The following is a 24373-nucleotide window of genomic DNA, read 5'->3' as shown; positions in this document are numbered from 1 at the left end:
AGCCAAGACAGTCGAAAGTAACTGAGTTAACACAGCCTGGAAGAAAATCTGCCTACAAAATAAAATTCCTCCCTTTGTCCAAAAAAGCTTCCTTGCGTCAAACACAGACCTGTCCAGATTCTACCATCCAGTCAAGACCCACATAGCAGGTCCCGATGTTAAAATACGACCTATCGTATCCAACATCAATGGACCCACCTAACGCATTTCATGGCTTCTTGCCAGCGCCCCAAACTGATGCTAAAAAATGTCCCAGCTCATTTAGAAAGCAGTCTCGAACTCATTAGATGTATCCAAGCCTTATGATGTATCTTATCCCTGATGATGCCGTTGATCGGCGAAAGCTCGGATTTTTAAAACATTTTACTTTTTACAGCAGTGTAAGGCTTCATTCGATTAGTTTGTGTATATTTTAACAATGCTGCTGAAGGACAACATGAACAGATTATTAAGTTTGAAGTGTTATTTGATATTTAGCTCACACATATTACATAAGAGTTTTGTATTTGTGAAGTAGAAGATAGATGGTAACCTTGTTATAAAAAAGGCTGTCTTTGTCTTAGACATTGCTTGTGGTCATGTTATGTGGTTTAGGAAGAATAGTTGTTTATACAGAAAACATCTTTCGATATCACAGTTGATTAGTTTACCGCTATTAACATTGCACTGGAGACGGTGGGTTGATGAAATGTTTGTCCGTAATCAATACTGGCAAAAACTCCCTTCACGAAATTTGGTCTATCTACCTCTCACTCGCCAGACTAGACTTGCTCACAAGTCGCGCTTTTGAGCGCGTAGCGCGTAGTGCGAGTCCTACCAACAGAAAACCAGGCGAACGACTTTGAGAAAGTCTATCGCCAGACATGCACCTGCAGTGCAGGTAAGCCGGTGTAACCTCGGAAATTCTTGCTTATCCTATGACAGTGCTTCTTGCGTTGCTGACTTCGCCGACACATTACAAGGGTATCACGCAACGCTTCCCTCAAGGACTTACGTGACATCCCAAAAAGATCGCCGCAAAGATTTTTTTTTTTTAGTTGAAATATATTTCACCCCTGAACGACATGGCTATAGGAAAAAAATATTCTAAACAAGCAGCCGTGAAATATTTTTGAGCTGGTACACCTTGAAACAAGAGGCGTTATTTGTACGCTTTTTGTCACCAGATACCCAAATGTATGCAGTCAGCTGGAAGATGTAGTGTCCAATCCCTACTCACTTTGTCGACGCCTGGATTATTGTTAGCAGTAGTTTTCATGGTGATGGCGCTTAGATGGGAAGTGATCTTCTTATTATTTCTTTCAATCTACCTCTCGGAAATATTTTCATATGCATCTGGTGAGTGTTAACTGTATATTTCGTCTTTGAAACTTTATTGTATGAACATGATCTGACATGAAGTACTGCCGCCTTAGTACTGTTTCGGCCATAAATCTACAAGCGTTAATTCCTCAAAAACTAATTTTTCCTTTTTCAACTTTTAACTAAAATCCGGCTTATTTTTGTGGTGAAGATTTGAGTTGGTATATTTTACCAGCAGATCAATCCTTGTATTTGTTTTCAATCGGTATTTTCTTTAGTAGCATGCTGTAGCCATGCAGCTTGCAGCTGTTACAGATTATGTTAATGACAGCTGACTCATGGGAATTTCGTTAAGACAGAAAATTTACTAAGGAAAATATGAAATAATAGATATGATCGGTTAAACTTAAGTCATGAAATGGGAAGCTTAATTAAGATAAGACCTTAAATACACTGATGTGCAATATAATACCTAATGAAGCAGAAGACACGTACGTTTTGTCCGAATATTTTGAGAATAATAAAACTAATGAAAAATTCGTGGGCTAGTTTGCAACAAATTACAGCAGATTAAATCATAGTAATCTAAGGATATATTTTTTTCTGAAACCCAGGTCCCACAACAGATAAGGACTTGAAAATGTAAGAGGTTCTAAATCCTCACCAGTATTTGTTAATAATTTATGAGTTACACAAACAATGCACAAAAATATCCCTCTTCAATAATCCTATTTAAGCAGTGGAGCAAATTTTTCTGGGCTCTATAATGTGATAAAGCTATGCAGAATGTCAGGAGAACATGACAAAAGCTAATGTTTCCTATGGAAATGTTTCCTGTTAAGAAAAAAAATTGTAGATAAATTAAGACAAGAAGTGTACTTACACTTTACTGATGCTAATAATCATTCTAATGTGCACAATGTTCCTACACATCAATTAAGGAGCAGCACCTTGTGAGGATCATCACCCAAGGTGTGGCCATTGGGCATCTAGGGGAGAATGCAAGAAAAACGTGAAGTGGATGTCAAAGCACTGCCGATCAACTTGTGGCCTATGTGCGCAAGGTACAACCATTGTTACATTTTTGAATGTCGATCTTAACGACAACATGTTTTTCGTTAAAATTGCCCTTTCTGTAAAAGATCTTCTAATTAATTCTCAATGCATAAAACAATGTTTTGTGTCCAAAAGTAGCTTCAAGAGTTTTCTTGGGATTCATGTCAAAGGAAACAGTAGAACCAAGTTCACTCTAAGAACTGGGTCAAATGTAGTGAACATAGTAAACATTAAAAGACTCAACAGTCTTTTAGCAGATCTTTCAATTAGTGATAAACTTTTACTCAATTTTTTGAGATCTCAAAAATAAGCCAAAGAATTGACCAAAATGACCTTAGTTTAGACAGTTTGTTGATTTTATGATTTATGTAGAGTATTCATAGGTCAGTCAAGTGGTTCCTCTCATTACTCTTCTAATTCAACTTTTTTTTATTCGATGATCAAGAAATTATATTTACCATACAATACTCGCAATTACTTATCTTATTTTTACTTTGGACAGTAGATTTACAACATGATTGAGTACTAGGAAATGTCCTTACAGTAGTATGGCTGTACTATTACACTACAGTGTACCACATGTAGCAGAATGGAGGAGAGACCATCAGATAACAGCTGAGCTCGCTTGAACTTTCAATTGTAAACTTGATGAGTGGCATCTCATTCAAATCCAAGACAACAGCAGATAGATCATTTTTAAACAAAATGGTGTTGAATCCATACCTCTTTTAATTTCCAGTTAGTTGAAGCTTGCTAAAAAATTCCAAGAAAACAGAAAATCCACGTAATAATTAATTCAATTGTATTGTCATGTGTAAAACCCTCCAATGATACCTTAACTTTTTCTTGTCTCTCAATCTAGCTAATGTTCATGATCTGTACAAACAAGCCAAAATTGAGATACATGGAGCTTTTTTTCTGTTCTTTGGAATTGTTGGCACAGTTGTGGTGGGAGTGTTCACTAAAATACATTTTGAAGGGCCATCTTGTCCAAGTTCGGCAAAGATGAGAGGTACCATATATGATTCCTTATAGTTTATACTACGACAAATCTCAAGAATTTGATAAAACCCAATCATTAGTGAGGATTTCTTATTGGTGCTGCAGGTTTCTGCTGTGAACCTTTCCACTCCTAAGATCTGATTGTTAAATTCTCTCTTCTAGCTGTTAGACATTTCATTCTAAATCAGTTATAAGAATTTGGTGTTAGATCAAGATATAGCAACTTCTACCTCATAAGTTTGAGTATTCTCTTTACCTGTTACCTGTCAATTGGAAATAATTTTTCCCACCACAAGAAATGATTCAAGACATAATGATTGTTTCTTAAAAGAATGAATTAATCTTTTTTTTGTACAATGTTAGGGAAAACTGTGGTGATAACAGGAGGAAATACAGGCCTTGGCAAGGAAACAGCAAGAATCTTGGCTTGGAGACAAGCCAGGGTCATCATCGACTGCAGAAACATCACAAAGGGCTTACAAGCTGCTGCAGAAATCATTGAAAACACTGGAAATAGAAACATAGAGGTGAAAAAAGTGGACTTAGCTTGTTTTAAGTCAGTACAAAGATTTGCTGAAGAGATAATTGAGGAAGAAAAAAGAGTGGATGTTCTGATAAACAATGCTGGCTACTTTGGGCCATACTGTACAACAGTTGATGGGCTTGAAAACACTATTCAAGTCAATTACCTTAGTCATTTCTTGTTGTCACATCTTCTCCTTGATAAACTCAAAGCCAGTTCACCCAGTCGTATTATTAATGTGTCATCAAGGCAGCATGCTGAGGTGTCACAAATTGATGTTGGCAAAGTCCTATCACAAAAGAAGGAAGGTTATGGAATTATCAAAGCCTACAATAATAGCAAATTATGCCAAGTTCTTTCCACCATTGAGATGAGCAAGAGAATCAAAGGTAATTTAATTTTTTTTGTGGTTGACACTTACTTAACTGATTTTGATATTAGCCTCTAGGCTTTACCCCTTCTCTACCACAGCCAGACACCCTGATCTCCAAACAGCAGCCATATTGAATTTTTTCTCAACAACCACAGAAAATTTATTCAAGTCATCATGAACAACCAGGCTCAAAAAATGTTTTTTTATTTTAGGACATAAATATTATGTATACATCCTTGGTCATTGGTTGGCAAACATAAGACATACATAAACTTCCTTGCTAGGGAAAGGGTTAAAAATAGTTCTGGTAGATGTATTTAAACATTTTTGCATGATTATGAATAAAGGGTAAGGGTAAAGTATATTCTGGAGCCAAAGCTTATCCAAGTTTCTCTAGCATGTAGCAACTGGGAGTATCACTATTTCCCCCTTGGATGGGATCCCAGTTCAACCCAAAATTACCCCCAGCATTTCACCAGGCAATTTGTTGACAATTTGTTGGTACCCATCAATACTCTTGGGTGGGTTAGAGGCACTGTGAGAGTAGAATGTCTTGTGCAAGAACTCAATGCACCTACTCAGCCAGCTCTCCAACCAGGACCTCTATAACTGGAGTCCAGTGCACTGACCATTAGACTACTGCTCCTACTACATGGGTAATAACATTTTTATGTACCATAAATCCTCTCATAAGCCTCCCCCTCTATTAAAACACCCCCTCTTTAGAGGAAGAAATTTATTAAGCCCTCCCACCCCTCCCCCCTCAAAAAAACAAAAAATAATTCAAAATAGCACTCCATGTCAGTAAGTACAATAAATTTATTCAAGTACTGTACTTTTATTCTGTCATTTAAAATTGATTATGGTGATTGATTGATTAATGTTATCATGTTGGCATTGATAGAATACAGTATGAGGAAATTACAGAGTGATGCTACAAGTGTCACGTGGCTTGACAAGGTTCATTGAGAGGGATAGATCGTAAAATTGAGTTCTTTATTGAGTTCTAAATTAATTAGTCCCCACTCCTAATATGTCAGCCCCCTCAAAGTACCTGAAAATAAATAAGCCCCCCCCCCCAGGGGTTTATTAGAGGATTCACAGTACAATATATTGTGAATTACATGTGTGAATATAGTCTTATTATTGTTGATCTTTTTCTTTGTTTAGGGTCAGGAGTCACCGTGAATGTTCTTCATCCTGGGGTTGTTGGAACTGAAATTACAAGGAATTTTAGAATTCTTCAGATGTGGATTATAAGACCACTCCTTTGGCTTGTGTCATATTTCTTTTTTAAAACACTGAACAGTGGAGCTCAGACATCCATCTACTGTGCAGCTGCAGAGGAACTCAAGGATGTTTCTGGGAAATATTTTAAGGATTGTGCAATGGTTGAGTACAGTGATTTGGCCAAAGATGAAAAAATAGCAGAAGAACTATGGAAGGAAAGCAAAAAGCTTACAGGATTAGACAATCAATGACCTCTTCAATGGAATCACACCAAGTTGTCTTTGTAGGATGTTGTTTTCAAAGTTATGTCTGTGCTTGGTTTTCCTCAAAGAGGTCAGTGCAGTTGTTTGTCTCTAGTTAACCCTCTAAGTTCTTGGAGCTGATTCTTAATTTTCCCTTCTGGCTGGCATTCATTTCATTTTAAATAAGTTAAGAGAATTTGATTCTTGATTGAGATTGTGCAAATAATTAGTAGCTGCAGTTTAAAATTTTTATCACTTTTGGGTTTTAAGGATAAAAGTTTTCTAAACCTTTTTTTCATTCATGAAAACTATTTAATGTGTAATATTGATAGAAGGGAGAATTGAAAATAAGATCTTAGGAGTTAAATAAGTGAAACTGATTTCAAGGGACTCAAGGGTTGTTGCCCAGTCAAAAAAGGGAAATTGATGCTTGTCATGTAAAAGACTCGTGCTTCAAGTGCCAGTTTTCTGCTTGGTTAATGTTGAACTGAGGACTCATTGCTGAAATATTTAACAATTATTCTTTGAAATTGAGGTGAATAGTGGCTAAATATTTACCGTGCCACAAAGCGGTGCAGTAAATATTCCCAAAAGCCCCTATTCACCAAGATTGAAAATAATTGTTTTAGTATATACACACGAAGTCATCTCAACAAAATTAAAAGGAAGCCATTTAAAGGCAATTTCTGCTTCTGAAACTTTAGCGAAATGCGAGTTTACACCTGCTATTTTGTTTTTCACATTATCCACTCACTCGGAGGTGTACATTGTTGATTAGCCGGAGATAGCGAACCAATCAGATTGCTTGAAATGCCAAGATCACTGAGTGTGTATATACTAATTGGAAATTTTCTCTGGGAGCACCTACTGTGTTGAAATATGGGGCTTTCAAGTTTTAGGGTGTTGGATATGTGGGGTAAATCAGTGGTCATAGATCAGCACAAATTTAATAGACGCAACGAGACAATAAATACTGACTGGATCTTGATTGAGGGTGTAGAAAAAAACACAAGAAAGTAAAATATAACTGGTAAGAACAGGGAAACATGAGTGAGATATGAGATGATTGATTTTGGTTTTGCATCTTGTTGGTTGAGAGGGGTTTCTAGGCCAATTATAGAGCAAGTTGAAACAAAAGATTCGTGTTACTTTTGGTAATCAGCTGAGAATATCACCAGAGACAAGTTCAGGATTTCCATGATCTGTAAGGATGAAAATTTTCCATTATCTAAGTGATAACCAAATGAAATAATATATTTGTTAATGCCACATGAACTTTGCGTTACCTAGTCAGCCTTACTCAGCTAGACAAGGCAAAATTTGCAGTGGGTTTTTATACAGATTTCATCCTTGCCACTAATGACATCCTTTGAGCTCTATTGTATAACAAGATCTCTGGCGTAGTATGAAATGGTTTAATATATTACAAACGTTTACCATATCAGTATAAATGATTAAATATATTTATGCACATGATGTAAATTGTTACTAGAATTTGGAAATAAACATGAAGGTGATTGAATTTTTTTGTTTATTTATTTATTTTTTATAATTTTCCTGGCTGGAGAGTGAAATATCAACGTGAAACATTTACATTTTTAGAAACAGTGTATTCAGTGTCAAGTAACAACTACATGTAAAGTTCTTAGTATGTGATTCTAAGTTGAAGCAAACATAAAATGAATCCTATTTAAGATTTCTCTTTTTCTCTCTCTTTTTTATGCAATGCCATTATTGATGAAGTTGTTGTGAATTGGCTTAATAATGCTACAAATGTTAAGTATTTTAAGTCAACATAGCAATCTAGAGAATGTTAAACAGGATGTATTTACATAGCTTGGTGATTTAGTAGTCCACTATTTGACTACATCACTTTAAATTCAAGACAACTCCTGAGCTGTGAATCTTGAAAATTGTTCCTGTATTCTACTGTTATAACAAAAAAAAAGCCTTTCTTATCAGTTGCTTGTATGCAAAGACTTCCTGGATCTCAGAGAAGTGTGACTTGGTTCTGTAGACTCTAAAGTAAGTTCAGGCTGAGTTTTAGCAGCTTCTGCCAGACATTCTTCTGGCAATTGGTTGGTCATCAGCATGGTGGTGCCTGAGAAACGACGGACATTATGGCCATTTGAACGACGCCGTGCCATCTCAGGATTATCTCCTGGTTGGTTAGAGGAAAACAGACTCCTGCAAGAAATCAAACATAACGGAAAAAAAGGTTAACACCTAACAGTGATTGGAAGGGCTTATTCCTCTCTTTTGGGTTCACTTGCTTATCCTGCTTACTTAGTTTCCCGGCTACCTTTCTGTTTTTTCAGGTCATGCCAAGGTTTCCCTTCCTATTCTTAGTTTTAATTATGGGCTAACTGACCTGTCACTGAGATCTCCACTTATAAAATTGTATTTTTAAGTATAAGTATTTTTAAGTATATTATAAAATTGTATTTTTAAGTATATTGACTACTGTATATATTTGAAGAAGTTTTGAATAGTTAAATCTTATTATCTTATAGTATTATTAATATATATGTATCATTAATAAGTAATTTAAGTAGTGTCCCCAATTAGTAGGCCTGAAAACAAGCTAGAAGATTAGACACTTAAAGTTGTTGATTGATTGATTGATTGATGTGGTGGCTACTGTGAGTTTTCCCAAGTAACCTTGCAATATCCAAATGACTAGAGGAACAACAATTATAAAACGTAGAGAACTGAAGAAAACAAACAGTCCAATTAACCGCCACCCAGTTAGCCCAATGGATAGTGCGCTGGACTGTTGTGCGGGAGGTCGAGGGTTCGAGCCCCGGCCGGACCAACACTCAAGGTCTTAAAATAATTGAGAAGAATTTGCTACCTTTCTATAACATCAGAAATGGTTAGATATTCTAGTCTTCTCGGATAGGGACGAATAAATGGAGGTCCCGTCTCCTGCAGGGTTGGGGTAGAAGACGTTAATTTCCCACACACGAAATTACTCTGTGATGGATGTCCTCCCCTGTGGTGGGATGGGTGGGAGGGTGAGATTGATGGACTGAAGTGGCTGCCAGAGGCACCTTATATGTTGACATCCGATCTTAGCCTTTAAAACTGCACCCGTAATTCAGTCTTAGGCTGCAAGTGGTCAGAAATACTATATTACTAAACAACAAACTGTTTTATTTTGCCATGGATCTTACTTGAGTTCCATCAGTCGTTGCTGTTCTTGTTGGTCCTCCTGATGTCTGTCCAGTGTCTGTTTGGTATACTTTGCAAAGCTTAGGTAAAGGAGCACTGTGCTAATGAGGGTCACCACAGCAACAGACACAATCTGTGATAAGAAATCTTTTCCTTCCCTCTCTGTTACTTGTACTGAGAACCATGTGGTCAGCTCACAGAAACTTGGGAGGCAACAGGGAAAGCACCAATATATTCATTAAATGACATCTGCAGAGTTTCGCTGTATCAGCTTCATAATGTGTTGCACTGGTTTTGTGGTAGAATTGAGGGACAGTACCGTGACCAGTGCTGAGGCTTGTTTCCAAGTTAGGGGAAAAAGGGAATAATACTGAAAATACAAATCTGTTAATTATACCCATATTTAACATAATCAAATTGATCACGAGGAGCTCTCGTCTTTTCTCCTCCCCAACAATCTTATTGTTTGTTTTTGTCATTCGCTCTGCATCTGTATCAAACAGATAATGGTCTACAGAATCCATGTTTACCCTTCAACTGTTATTTACCTCAAGTGGTTTCCAACAACCCTGAGTTGGAAGTGAAAGTTTCCTGAACCTTGAAACACCAGCTGAGAGACTCCTGTGGAGTTTAGAATTTCATACGGTTGACTTTCGTCAAATGTCTTGCCATCGTTACTTGCTTCAAAACAGCTCTGATATTTCTAAAACACAAAGATTGACACTAAATACAAAATAAATACAAGCTTTTTGACCATCTTTGACGACACAGACAATACAAGATCATTTTCTTAATTCCACGCTTATGAAAAAAGCCATCCAAACAAACAATGAGGAGCATCTTTTGTTACAAAATATCCTTTCCGTCTGACGTTTATGCTTGTATGTTAAAGATTGTATTTTTCACCAACCATATTATAAGATTACAGAGACAATTTCAGTTCTGTCCACTCTTTTTTTTTATTTTCTTCAACTTGCTACAGCTGTATATTATTATTGTTATAAGCAATTGTCCACTAGGAAAGGAAGTTGCATAACACATAGTACCTTATTTAACCTTACATTTTGAGTCCCAATACGGTTGAAACCTTTGGAGGTATTTTCTGCAAGTTTTCTCAATGTCTGAGCTTCGGATAAACACCTGGCCTATGAAACTCAAACAGTCAATAGTTTCAGTCTTAGTTAACGTCAGTCAAAGCAACTGAATTATTCTCCTAAACTCCACTTAAAATAACTAAACATGGCCCCTACATACCTCTTACTTATCGGGAGTTTGAAGTCAGTGCTGTAAGTTACAGACCAAGTAATACCTGCGTGCACAAACGAGGTTCATAACTTACAGTACAGACCAAAAAAACCAAGGTCTGTAGGATACTTATATCTCTGGGTTCAAAACTAGGGAAAAGATTTCAATTTAAAGAAACCCTTGTATCTGATGGGCCACATTTCACTGTAAATTAACCAATCACAATGCATGTAATTACTGAGAGGATTACTAAATTTCGAATATTAGTTTGATTTTTGAGAACATTCCGATTGTTATTTGAACTAAATTTCAATCACTGAATACAACATAAACTATTACGTAAATCAATCACATGTCACCAAAAGTAAATGTTCAGATTTCAATCTCTGTGGTGTGTGCTTGCACTAGTAAAATAAGGTGTTTTGATGGACGGTATTAATAAAACTGAAAGAATTATAAATGAACTGCTGCTAGGGATAAAACTTGGTATTTAGGTCCTCACATTGTTCGGTGTAAATAACCCCAAAAAAAGTTTTTGGCCATATTAAATCTCTCTATTGCACTGAGCAAAATGCCGCAAAAATTTTTGTGTTTGGTTAAAACCGTGATTTTTTATGAATTTTCAAAGTCAAGTTTGTTTTTGGAATGACCGAGTGAACCAGAGACTGGGGCTAGTGACATCATTCCAGGCCATCATCGGCAGTGGCGCTCCGATCCAATCTCAGTCAATATTATACATTTCCAACAAGATGAAACCTTTGGTAAAGCCTGATCTGGTAAATTTTTCTCACCTTTCTCTCACTTCGCTCGCTTTCAGCTGATTTCGTTTCCTCAACATTCCACTCGTGAACAGTCGGAAAGACGCAAATTCCAACTCCATCTTTTTGCAACCTTCGTTCTTGCTAGTCAGGGCAGAAAACATGACTGAATGGTCTTCTTCTCGGAAGTGGTTGTAACACACGGCCGAGTATTTTGTGGGCTTCCAATGTGCATGCTTCCATTGCACAAAGTCAACCCACTTCTTTCTTCTCTTTTTTTTCTCCGGGTCATCTGCCCCATAAAAAGGTATTGGATGAAATGCTATTCTTTTTTCTTTGTTGGGAGTGTTGCCACACCCGAAAACAACGCACTTATCAGGCATATCTGTCAAGATACTTCATCCAGTCCTTGAAGCAAACTCATTGGAAAGGCTGGAATGACGTCACAAACTGTGCTCGACCCAGACCCATCTTGATAATTCCGTGCCTCAGTCGTGTTTGAAAAAATGTGATTTTCCACGACTTTGAAAATTCATAAAAAAATCGCGGTTTTAACCAAACACAAAAAAAATTTTGTGGCATTTTGCTCAGTGCAATAGAGAGAATTAATATGGCCAAAAAACATTTTTGGGGTTATAGGCACTTCAAGCAATCACTACTGTCAGTTAGTTAATTACCACTTGGGTTCACTGCAATTAACAACATTATGTTGGTTTGTAATAGAAATACTCCTAGTCGCTTCATGCTACAGAAACCAGAGTTAAGTGCCAGCCTGATGGACCACTTAGCTTATAAACAGACTTTATGTTGGTTCCATGTGTGTACCTCACTCATAGTTGCAGTGTATCCATAGTCTGTTCTGCCTGTTTCTTCCCATACAATATAATCAGTGTGCACTTCTTCCACGAACTTGTCACCTTCATATCTATCAAAGCAAAAATAGACAAGCAAACAAACGAAAGACTAATATAAGCTTGCACGATAATCTCACAATATTTCAAGTACCATTTCATAACAGGGTGTCTTGGTATGTACCTAAGTCCTTCAAAACCTTTCCAAGATAAAACTATGCTAAAAAGTTAAGCTATTTTCATGAATCCCTAGTTACAATTTTTAGATAACAACAATGCATTGCCATGCAGATGACCAAAAAGGATTAAAAAAATTGCCAGGTTCGCAGAAAATGACTGATTATAAGGAAACAATGGAATTTCACCTTAGATTTGACTTATTTCAAAGGAAGCACTGGCTCCATTAATCAGGCATCTAGATACATGAAATTAAAGTCACAGGATGGAAACTTACAGATCCACCACTAGCTTGATATTTCCATAAATGGCAGCATACAAACGGCACAGATTTTGGCCATAATCCTTAAACATTAAAGTATCTTCGTCAGTATTACCTTGAAGCCAACAAACATCCCTGTTCTTTTCCTCAGTTAAATCTTACTAGAAAACAAATGTCATTTCTAAATCCAAAACAGGAGGGAAAAAGTGATCCATAAAGAGACTTGCTCAGGAGAGATGATTTTCCACAGAGTGCATTTCTCACGAGCTCTTGCCTTTAAACCAAAGCTGCCATCTTCTTAAAGTGCACTCGCCAATTTGCGTGAATTAAGAGCAAGTTAGGATACGCAGTGCATCACTAAGAAACAAGCTAGGATAAATTTTATACCCTCTTGTGGGAAATGACTCTAAAGCGAGTTAATTCTTTACCATACCATAGATAACAGTGGCACAGGTTCCACACCAGTTGATGAAGTACAGTTCCTGATCACAATACTCTTGTGGGGCGGACACCCAACATGAATATGTAGCACCTATATAGAACAGCAGGTTAGAGCCGACGCCTCTTATTATGCTGTAATTGGCTTTTGCTGATGGACACTTCAGCTATATGTTATGGTGCCACCATTAGGGTTCAGGTTGACATGACATGCCCGTCATGTTGTTAATTAGAGTGATAATAATTTTTGATAATCTATGTAGAAGTCATCATCAGAGTCCAATGAAGAGAGGTGGCCAGTCTGTGTGGAGGAATCCGAGCGGTCAGTTTTGCCCTGATTTTATGAGACTTGCAGTAATGCACTGGTCTGGTGAAGTGACTCTTTCTGGATCATTATTTGTTTTAATGTAATGAAAAACTGGTTTGTACAGTGCCAGTAGCTGTTGACATCCATTGATAGAGGCCAGATTTTTTAGACTTGTTTTAGGACAACTCTTCCACATTTTAGACTCACGGATATTTTGTTTAAGTTTTCAATTATTTTCTTCAGGTGCTGATACAAATCAGCTATCTAGAACTTTGATCGATCAGTGCTACTTGAAACCACCAGAAGCCATTTCTAGACCTGCTTAAACATGTTCACAATCATAAAGAAAGGGATTCCAATTAATTGCACAACTTATTTTGAACATGAGCTTTGAAGGAAGAAGCTTTGAAATATGTGGCAATACCTGGAGACTATTTTCACAGGACAATTCTCCAACTTTTGGAAAAAGCTGAACAGCAATTGCAGTTGATTTGTAGGAGCTAGGATCAATGGACAGAAAAGTAAAAAGGAGTCAAATATAATACTAAAAAAAGTGTCATCACTAACATCAGATGCAATAAGGCAAAAGATTAAATCAACTTTCATTGACATTAAAAGAAGGTTAAAAGGAGAACATGAAATAATCATGCAACAGCACAAGTGTAAGCCGATAAAAACAGAAATGAATTTATAATTTCTTGCAACCAACGTACCACATACCTTTTTTGCATGGAAGTTCCATTCCTGTAGTTGTATTTAAATGTGAATGTCTACCATCCAGAAAAAATATTAAACAGAGAGACTTGACAATAGAACGGAATTGTTTTTGAAATATTTATCCAATGAATCATTGCAAGGCCTATGTTTGCAGTAAAAAACTCTAATGGAAATTATCTTTGGCAACCGTTCAAGTTGCCTGAAAGTCATCTCACCTGAAGTTATGTCACCCGAAGCTTTTACTATAGCATTAATATTGTTGGGCATCATGAGCACCTGTTGTTACCTTATTCAGTATCACAAGTCCTTTATGATTTTCAACTTTATCTTCACTAGTGATTTGGAGGACATCAACACTGGAGATTTCCAGCTATAATGAATTTGTATATAAACAGATCAGTTTTTGGCTCATTGGGTGCCAAAGAAGGAGGGAGGGGGGGAGGGGCAGTGGCAGTGGCAGTGGCAGTGACACCAGAACATACAAAAGTTCCCTTACACTTCAAGAAACCACTTGTTAGAGATGATTCAGGGTTAAAATTACTGACACAAAATTTATGACCAGAAGTGACATGGCTGCTGAAGTTAGACATTTGTGACTCCACTACCGTAAAATTCTCTTTTTTTCTTGAATGGTCGATTGTTAGTTATCTTATGTGTCTGACCAATTTTTCACAGCCATGCAATTCTTATAAACTGATTTTGAGGAAGCCCAAGTGATCAACCTCACACTGAACCGCTGGGTTTTCTTGGCATTTTCTGCTTTGTTCCCTCCCCAACAGATCTGTACTTAAATTGAGCAATTCATACCTTGATGTCGTTGGGTTCCGTCCTGGGATAAATAAGAGCTGCCCACACCTAAAGGAAAACAACATGGAATAATTGATCAGTAAGTAAAATTGCACATTTACTTGTAGACTGAAAACTTTGATTTAAATAGTTCATCAACCTTTGTTTCATCTCCCTTGTCCATGAAATACAACTCTGGATTGATACTGGTGGTGAATTTCAAATACTATGTACAGGAAAAACATAATCAATAACAGTTGCAACATTAACACATCATCATGGATTTAGGCCCAAAAGTTTAGGTGTAACCCAATACTTATTCCCACTTGATGAACTTTACCTTTGGGGATCAGCTAGTTTCTTATCACCCACCAGTCAAAAATTATGTATTATAATTATTCAGTTATCAAAACGATAAGTTAAACACATAACTGCTTGTAAGTCATCCTTACTGGACATGATTTTTTTGGGAATACAGCATTCAATACTTCATTTGCCAGTGGCAGCTTTCTTGTTGTAACCTTGTCCCTGAAAAGGGTAGGAAGCACAATTTAATTTAATTTAATTGCTCATTCATTGATCCTTCTCTTCACACTCAGAATTTAGATTGATTTCCTCTGATAAGCAACTTACTTCAATTTACATACATACATAACCTTTACTTCTGTGTTTAGTTGTTCTAGTGCCCCTGAAGGCACATACATACACACATACACATACATATGCTACTTGACCACTCCCCATAGGGGATTTTCAGGGCCAATTCCCACCCATCCCACCCCAAGGGAGGACATCTACTACACAGTAATCTTGTGCATGGGAAATTAACGTCTCTTACCCCTAACCCTGCAGGAGACGGGGCCTACGGTTTATTTGTCCTTATCCAAGAAGACTAGAATATCTATCCATTTTCTGATTATTGAAAGGTAGCAAATTCTCCTCACTTATTTTAAGACCATGAGTATCGGTCCGGCTGGGGCTCGAACCCTCGACCTCCCACACAATACAATCTGGCGCTCTAACCAATTGAGCTAACCCGGAGGCGTTTAGGCACCAATTGGGGACACTCTAACATATGGTATGTTACATAATATTATTTGATTAAAATATTAACAAAGAACCAAGTTTTTTTGGGAAAAATCCATTTTTCGGGATTAAGCAATCAAATAGGTCTATTTAATGTAAAATCAGGTGAAAAAGTTAGGGTTAGGGTTAATTAATTTATGTATGTAACCGTTAAGTTCTGAACTTATAGCAATCCTTACTGGTAAACAATACAAATTAACCATCTTTTTTTATTGCCATGGTAGCTAAAACAATTTCAGATCAGAGTATATGATTACTTAAAAATACAAATTGCCATATCAGCATTTGTCCAAAGACATACCCTTTGTTTGTAATCAGCAGTAAAGAACTGAACATATCAAACATCACTGTTAAATTTGAAGATGGGTCTTCTCCTGGAAAAATCTGGTTAAAAAAATAAATCAAAACTGAAAAAGAAAGTTGCACAGGCAGTAAAATATCAAAATAGAAAAAGTTAACACTTACCTCAACCACATGCTCAACAAATGCTCTTCCATAAAATAACCTTTTGTTTGACAACTGCACAGCAAAATCACCATGTCCACCTAAAAAAATCATTTGAATTTGATGAGCATTAAATGCTGTTTCACATAAAACATTTTAACGGGACATGAGAACATAGGTGGACTAACCAACAGTGTTTTCTTCCATAATTGTTGTACTTAACCTAATAGAAAGAAGAAATATCTTGCCTAAAAAAAAAAAAAGAAAAAAAAAAACACTCTAGAGTTTATACCTGTTATCAAAGACACAATAGTTTCATTGACATCAAGAACAAAGTCAGTGAGATTTCCTTGTCTCTTTACCACAAAAACACTTCCTGAAATCAGATGAAATATGAATGGCCATAAAGTTGTTAGCGATAAAACTATCCTTTCTTTGCCTGACCTAAAAACTTAAGAAGCTACAATTTGCTAATGATTAGAAATAATTGTCACCTTTTTCAATGACTAAATATGACTTGTAGTTGATGTTATTGAGTATGTAGTCACTGACCTGTTTCATTCAGTCTTCCAAAGGCAAGAAATTTCCTACTCCAAGCAATCAAATAGTTTGTACTTGGGGGAATAAATGAAAAATATGTTGGAGGGTCTGTTAAAGAAATAACAAAAAATAAATAATGGATACAGGATCTCTCTAGATTGAAGGTAAGAAGATGGGAAATACACTTGTTATGGTTGCTTTTCAAATGTTGCTGAATTAGGAAGACATTTTTTTTATATTAACCAGTAGTTTTGAATGGAATTGGTTTAAATATGTACTGCATCTTGTAGGTGTACTAAATGCCACGGGAAGAAAACTACAGGTCTAAAAGAAATTCAAAGCAAGTTTTAATTTTTTCCTGATCACTGTACCTTGAATAAAACCAGAAAGTGTAAGTTCCTCTTGTATCCAGGCATCCTCCATAAAGTCATACTGCATGAACACTGTCTAAACATTGAAAGAAAAAACTGCTATCTCTTATGATTGAGAGATGGGCCCTAGGTTATTCAAATCAAGGGTAACCTGAGATGAGTAAGTATCAGTTCAAATAGAATCGAACAGACAAATAAATAGAATTAAGAAATGACCAAAAATTTTAAATAATATAAATGTCTCACCATTAGAAAAATTGTTTGGACATGAGTAACAATACCTTCTCCTGGTTTTGATAACTTGTGGTATTTACAAGGAAAGTTACAGCAGGAAAGTAACAGTGCAGTTCAACATGCAACACCTGACAGACAAATCATTCATGAACAATTCAAAGCATAATTTTTTGTGAACCAACCCAAAGGAAGTTTGGGTCAGGTTTGGAAAATTTGCAGTGTAAAGAGTATTAAACTGAGCTGGAAATATGTTGGACTCAGTATGAGAAACTACACAAATCAAGAGTTGATTTTGATATGCTAAAGCTAAAAACGTTTTTAGTTTATTGAAAGGAGGACACTGTATTGTCAGTATAGTCTTCCAGGCCACACTTTAACCTTCCTGCAAGTGAAACTTAAAACATTTAAAATTCATATACTGGTTACACTTACTGGACTGGTTAAAAGCAGTTAATAGAAGAACAACTGACAGAACAAAGCGGCCTACAGAAAAATGTACTTACAGATATCACAGAGAAGTTCTGTGTAGGAAACTGAAGTTGCTGAAAGGAAATGCCACTGTCTTTTGAGAGGTAAATCCAAGTACCACTAACACTCTGCAAGAAAGAAAAGCATACTTAATAGAGAATATATTCTGGAAGAGAATTTTTTTTAGTTAAAAGAGTACAGTATTCACCAAAGAAGCCAAAAGGACTACACTAAATGTGAAATTTTGCCATGAGGAGCAAAATGATTGGGAAACAGTTATAGTACATTTAGCAGACCTACCTCATTTGACCATCCAAGAACTAAGTTCTTTATGATCTACAGAAAAAAAGGAAGAAATATTTTGTACATTAAGGAGTAAAAGGCATCGAGTAGACAAATAGTAAAAGGCGATAATAATATTGCTACTTAAAGTTAGGCCAATTAAATACAGTTCATCTGATTGTATCCAAAGGAAATTTTAGACTACACCAACAAAAATAAATACCTGATTAATGAAACAATTCTATATAAAAGTAAAGAAAATTATTTACTTTGTTTACTTGTGGTATCTCTTTAAAAGCATGCTTAGCTTTGTACTTTTTGGACAGCCTTCACATAAAAAAAAAAAAATTATACCTCCCTATTTGCACCTTCAAAACATATCTTGTGTGATGCCAGACCAGTTAACCCCAAATGTGGTAATCCTGTGGTTTGAACAAAGGAAGCAAGTCAAGTGACATGGCATTTTACTGAACACCTGACAATAAGTCTAGTATAAAAGGGAAAAAATTGCGATATGATTCTCACTTCCAGGCACAGAGGTATGACAAACAATTTGTGCAGGCAGTGTGTCAAGATTGAAGAGTCCTGAGACAGTTTAAGACATAAATTAATAAAATCATTTCTTAATGATATAAACCATTCCTGGTACTTTGTTTTCATTTATATCTTAGGGACTTATGAAAGAGTTAAATTCATTTTGAGTTATCCTACCCAATGGACTGCCCCACGTTTGTGCTGTTCCATTAAATGTGAGAAGTTTTCCTGACTCCAAGAGTACCAAAAGGTTTTCTGCCGAAAACAGAGCCAGCTTGACAAATGCTTCAGACTGCTAACATAAGTAGAGTGCAAACACAATCACACCATAAATATTAAAAGTTTTAAATCAATCCATGAAATTCATAGGGTGTTCATATATACTTTTTGTTGTGTTCTGAAATATGGCCAACTTCAAACGGCCAGCTAACTGAGGACACAGCAATAGATTTAAGGTCTAGAGATGAATATATCTAGAATCCAAAATGGAAGAATACATGGTTAACTACTGAGAAAAAGCATACCATTAGTAATGTGGATGGCACCTTCAGTTTGATAGCAGTGGCAAAATTGTCTTGAGTGAGTAGAAATTCTGAGCTGAAATCAGAAAACAATTTGAAAAGAAAAATCAAATTCAAAATGGGGAGTTATCTAATCACATAACTTAAACAAATAAACTTATGCAATAATCACAGCAAGGAAACTCTTAATTTCAAATTAAATTGGTGGTTTTGACTTGAAAATACAATTGGGCAGAAATATCAATAACGGAACAGTTTTTCTAAGTTCTATGCAGGAATGAGGTGCGTGACAGCAGCCAATGGAATAGCTGATGCACATAACATGTATGGATTGCAAGATCACCACACTGTTTTTAATTTTTTTTTGTCCATTTACTTTATGGTTCTTGTTCTATTTTTTCCTCATTCACATGCACTGGTTATGCAAAGCTATTCACCTTATGAAGACCGCAACATGAGGAGCACATGGATCCTATAATTAAGATAAATCTTACAATTAAATGAGAGTAGCTTGTAATTTTACTGCCAATCAGAAACATTATTCTGCAGCTTTAGACAAAAAAAAAGTAAAAACAAAAAGAGAGGATACATTATTCAGATCATGTGTACTAAAGGTGGACTCGGTCGACATATCGACCGATAGTTGACTGATATATCAGTCGACTGTCGACTGAGTCCACCTATAGTACACATGATCCCATTATTCCATAAATGGACTTGAAATCACCTAAAAATGCAATGTAAGGGTCACAACTGGTAGAAAATGAATTTATAAATTTACAAGTAATAACCAATAAGAACTATTTGTTCAAGATTTCATAAAATAAAAATTCAAGGAATGTGTGTATTTTTGCAAGCATATCAGCTTCTACAGTTTTCACCATTTCAATGGGAGTCAGCAGTCAGAGCCTATTATCAATATATCTTGCCTGAACAATGAGAGACCATTTGGATTGTTTTCCTCCTTTCAACACTACCTGAGAATGAACAACACTGATCAAAAAATGTCCACAAGAAGTGATCATTACAAAAATTCTCATTTCTTAATTTTTACCTCTGGCTGGTTTGGATGATGAGTTACAAGAAAGTCAAACTTGGTTATCAGCAGTTGCACAAAGCTTCTCCTGCAGAGATTTATTAAACATGTGAAATGTAAGTCTTGTCATAAAATCTAAAATCAGCAAATTGTACTGAATTCTTCGTCACATGAGCTCAGTAATGAAAATAATACAACAACAATTTCAAAGTTATTGTATAAGTCTGCAAAAGGAACAAAAAGATGGAAAAATGCGACCATTTGTAATAAATATTATAATATTATTGTCTGTTGCTATATAATGACAAACTAACATTTTTAGACTCTGAGAAATCAGTATGGTTTTGATTGTGACTTTCATGTTGGATTGTGACTCACTGTAAACTAGAAGTTGCAAAGTCACTTATGTCTGAATATTATTCACCCCCTCACTCCCTTTGACTTGCAATAAATTCTCCCAACACTTAAAGATACATCAACCAGCAAATAAGTGATGAGAAGAGATAAAATTATCAGCTACTGAGGCTGTGATTGGGATATAAAAGCAAGGAAGGAATTAAAAGGTAATGTAAGGCAGTTAAAGTGATGCAGTTGGCTTAGAGAGCTTATTTATTATCTTGAAATGAAAAAACATGATCTTAAAGGACAACTTGCAACAGTTATAGGATCTTAAGAGGTTTAAATTTTAAAACCAACCAGACGAAGCGATCATGGAGAGCAACTGATTGTCCATCTATCTCTAAACTCATCTGATGATTCATCAAACTGTTTATGGAGAACTTCCAGTAGCTACAACAAAGGTAATAAGAAACAGATTCTAAATAATTGTAATACCTCTGGGACAAAGATAAGGTCTGATTCCCGAAAAATAAAATTTTCTAGAAAACTTTACTTGTTCACCTGTTTAATAAACAAGGAACTAAAACAAAAAAAAAGGCTACTTCAATAATTTGTGTGAGAGCATTGCAGTTGTTCAATGATGATGTTAAGTCAGTCACTGCATGGATAAAGTACAGTGTAGAAAACAAAAAACACATGTTTCAAGTGTTATTGGTGCATAAAAATATCTACAACACGGTATTTACAAAAAATTTGAATTCTAAAGGATTTACCCAAGTGTAGTATTGAATGACTGATGGTAAATCTGTAACTCATCCCATTCGATGGACCTGTAACCCATTTTCAGTTTCACAAAAGGCCTTTGCCCAAGTTGAAAAAAAACCCTTGTAAGTTCCTTTGAATACTGAAAAAAGAAACAAACAAACAAACAAAGTAAACGTATATGTGCATGATCCTTCGCAGTAAAGCACTATTTGAGCAATAGTGAAAATCAGACCTGAAAAAAATTTCAGGCCTGTATGGGATTCGAACCACTGACCTCTGCGATACTAGTGCAGCGCTCTACCAATTGAGCTAACAAGCCAACTGGGAGCAGGCCATCAAATTAATTCGACATAAACCCGTAGATGATAAAACACAAAAAAGACAACCATAAAAACAAATTTCAAAACAACAACAACAAAAAAAATATGAAATCAAACCAAAAAGTCTGAGACCAAACAGCTGATCTTTGTAAAGACTTACAAATAAAATCCAGGTTCAATGGCTGTAAAGTTCCTGAATGCATTTGTTGATTTTGGAATACAATTAAGGAGTCTGACTAACTTGAGATGGAAACAAAGCTGTTCTGTTCTTCTCATATTGTGAGGTATGCTTTGGGTCAATAATCCATAGCTTGAACTCTGTTTCACTTCCACTGTTAAGAGAAAACAGCCAGCACTTTAATTTTTTTTTTTTTTTTTTAAATTATTTGACCTGGAAATGTCTAGCTAAGTACAAGAAGTTATCTGGAATACATTAATTTAGTTCCATTTGATTTAGTTTCATTTTTCTCTATAATTGGTCTAGAATTGAAAACTTGCTGCACCTTGACAATCAGATACATAAACTAAACTTACTTAAGTTAAGTTGTCCTCTTTTCCCTGATTTTATTCATACATAATTTTGTTACTTTGAGTTCTCACTGTTCCTGTGAAGTTTATATTCAAATAAGAGTCAGGAATTGGTAGGCTTGTTGTTTGTTCCATGTTTGAAGAAAAAAAAATTAATCCAATCTCGACACTGCCTCATGCTCCCTGATCCAGGGCACAATATCCAATAGCACAATTCTTCACTATGTATGTAGACCCTTATTCTGATTAACTGTTGCCAGTGATAACTTTGCTTTGGTTCTGTATCAATTATTCAATCCAAAATGCTCTAATCGCCAATTTTTCTGATTTTCTATCCATTGTAATGTTATAATCACACACTCTGTTAGAGAGCCACACTCACTTTTGCTGTTCTCTGTTGTAACCAAGATACCACTCATAGTAAAATGGACTGAGTACCACATTGATGTGCCTCACACTCTACACAAATGGACAATCAAACAAAACCTACACTTAACACAAAAAAATGTTAAAGTCATTTAAAATCAGCTTTACCCAAGAAATACTATTTCACTCTTAAATATTTTTCTACTAGTAAGCATGCCTAATAATGGATCTAGATGAGATATCATCTGCAATATTTTTGCTTTTTGTTTTTTTCTTGGGCATAGACACAAACTGTCTTCCCGTCCTTAAGACTCAGGAGAAATGTGATGAATGTTAGCAAGGTGGTGAAATGCAATGGAATAGTAACACTCCTGGCTGCTTATGCAAGCTATTTAGACCAGGAAAAGCTCTGACAGTGAGGAGCCAGTCGGCTAGCTCTCAATGGCTTCACCCAATAACATCAATCTCCTCTCTATACTTTTGTGAGACACACGAGAAGATTGCAATAAAATTATTTCAACACACAGTCACCTTAACCCACAACGATGAAAACAAAAAATAAACAAGCTATCAAAGCCATCAACAATAACTAACCTGGTTATCTATGTTTCCTGTAATGGGACCAATAGGATGAAATCCTGGCTTAGAACAATGTAGAATAGCACTGATAAAACTAAAAAAAAAAAGGAGTTAATTTAGATATATCAACAAAGTTGAAATGGTTAATTGGCCACCGCAACGATTACAAAAGCTGACGTTTCGAGTGTTAGCCCTTTATCGGAGCTCCAACAAAGGGCTAACGTTCAAAACGTCAGCTTTTGTAATTGTTACGGTGGCCAATTTACCATTTCAACTTTGTTGATATATCCAAATTATTTCGTTACCCCAACCAACGCAGCCCCAAACAGTTTCTTTAGAAACTATCAGCCTTTAGTAAAAAAAAGGAGTGTTCTGTTCTCAGATAAGATTGCAGTGAAACTTGAATTAAACAGTTGAAACCCACAAGACCCTTGCTGGTGTCTGAAAAGCATCATGATAACGTGCTCAAGTTTGAGCCCATCACAGCATCAGCCATCCAATTGCAAATCATTTGCTTCTTTGTTGAATCAAATATTTCAAGGCTCCTTATTATGTATGAGCTGTTTTTTTTTTAATTGTTATAAAAAAATCTCAGTTTTACTTTTTGTATTTTGTGGACCAACATGCCTTATCAAAACCACAGGGCTCTTGCAACCTAAAAACATTTAGAATGGGATTCCAACGTTTGAAACCATACTTCTTTCCGTTAAAATAGAAGTATACAAAGCCTTGAAGGGCTCGATTTAAGTGAGGGCTTTGGTGAGTGCCTGTTTACAACAGGTTCTACCAAATTCAGGATTTACTGTGTAAGGTGCGAAGTCAATTTTTTTTCTAGCCTGCCTTTTGTTCTTGAGAGAACACTCCATTGGGTAGCACCACTCAACCTCTTCAACGGCCTCTAAATGTTCCACAAATATCTAACGCGAACAAAGAAAAAATATTGTCTTGACAAATTGGCAATTCAATCCACAAACAAATCCTGGGGGAAGTTCATGGATAACTGTTCAATAAGAAAGGTCATGGTCACTTTGGGCGCTTACAGAAAAACAAGTCTACCAGAACTGTAAGGCTCTAAGCTCTTAGTTTTCCTAATTTCAAATTGTTTGTTCACAGAATTACCTAACCTTACTTACCGTATGAAGTGTAGTAAACAAAGTCCCATCACCTTCTCTGCTCGAGTACCTTGTTCGATTTCAAAATTGCAGTGTTGAAACGAAAAGATGAAAACTACATGAGCTAAATTTCTAATGGCTTAGGATCTTGAAATCTTCAAAAGGCAACTCACCGCCATATTTCCTTGTTACATGTCTTGAGCGGCCATAAAAAGATGATGAACAGGACAATGTTGAGCACAAAAGTTCCGAATACGATCATTTTTCAAGGAATTGGATCAAAAAAGAAAAGCGAAGTTACACAATTTTCGCGCCATCTTGAAGTATTGCTTCATTCCCAGACTATCCTCGGCTATGGAGAGACAGACTCAAATATCCCCCTGGGGTATGGAGAAGTGAGAGGAT

The 24373-nt window shown here is 36.0% G+C and overlaps 3 protein-coding genes across 3 annotated transcripts; 1 reads left to right on the top strand and 2 right to left on the bottom strand.

Moving 5' to 3' along the window:
- Positions 1-1205: 1205 nt before the first annotated feature.
- On the top strand, positions 1206-7250 carry LOC111319399 (retinol dehydrogenase 12). The gene is made up of 5 exons (XM_022922185.2): positions 1206-1338; positions 2244-2366; positions 3221-3370; positions 3724-4272; positions 5427-7250. The coding sequence occupies exons 1-5, from the start codon at positions 1257-1259 to the stop codon at positions 5735-5737; spliced, it is 1215 nt and encodes a 404-aa protein (XP_022777920.2). The 5' UTR covers positions 1206-1256; the 3' UTR covers positions 5738-7250.
- LOC111318914 (cation channel sperm-associated auxiliary subunit epsilon) lies at positions 7246-23521 on the bottom strand. Its single transcript, XM_088725168.1, has 33 exons — positions 23484-23521; positions 22872-22950; positions 22294-22370; positions 21625-21715; positions 21072-21202; positions 20656-20748; positions 19978-20047; positions 19853-19900; positions 19361-19395; positions 18927-18999; positions 18580-18697; positions 18223-18290; positions 17887-17922; positions 17622-17714; positions 17166-17246; positions 16885-16960; positions 16526-16621; positions 16266-16349; positions 15995-16074; positions 15831-15913; positions 14896-14971; positions 14604-14669; positions 14465-14512; positions 13944-14027; positions 13661-13710; positions 13365-13440; positions 12629-12727; positions 12211-12278; positions 11731-11830; positions 9964-10047; positions 9451-9605; positions 8905-9105; positions 7246-7915 (listed from the first exon to the last, which is right to left on the bottom strand). Exons 1-33 carry the CDS (start codon positions 23519-23521, stop codon positions 7687-7689), a joined length of 2886 nt encoding a protein of 961 aa, XP_088581294.1. The 3' UTR covers positions 7246-7686.
- Positions 23391-24285, bottom strand: LOC148729586 (uncharacterized). Its single transcript, XM_088762732.1, has 3 exons — positions 24142-24285; positions 23990-24038; positions 23391-23773 (listed from the first exon to the last, which is right to left on the bottom strand). The coding sequence occupies exons 1-3, from the start codon at positions 24228-24230 to the stop codon at positions 23600-23602; spliced, it is 312 nt and encodes a 103-aa protein (XP_088618858.1). The 5' UTR covers positions 24231-24285; the 3' UTR covers positions 23391-23599.
- Between the last annotated feature and the right edge of the window lie 88 nt (positions 24286-24373).

This window comes from Stylophora pistillata, chromosome 6, assembly GCF_964205215.1.
Source record: "Stylophora pistillata chromosome 6, jaStyPist1.2, whole genome shotgun sequence".
NCBI classification, from domain to species: domain Eukaryota; kingdom Metazoa; phylum Cnidaria; class Anthozoa; order Scleractinia; family Pocilloporidae; genus Stylophora; species Stylophora pistillata.
This window is presented reverse-complemented; position numbering and strand designations above follow the sequence as displayed.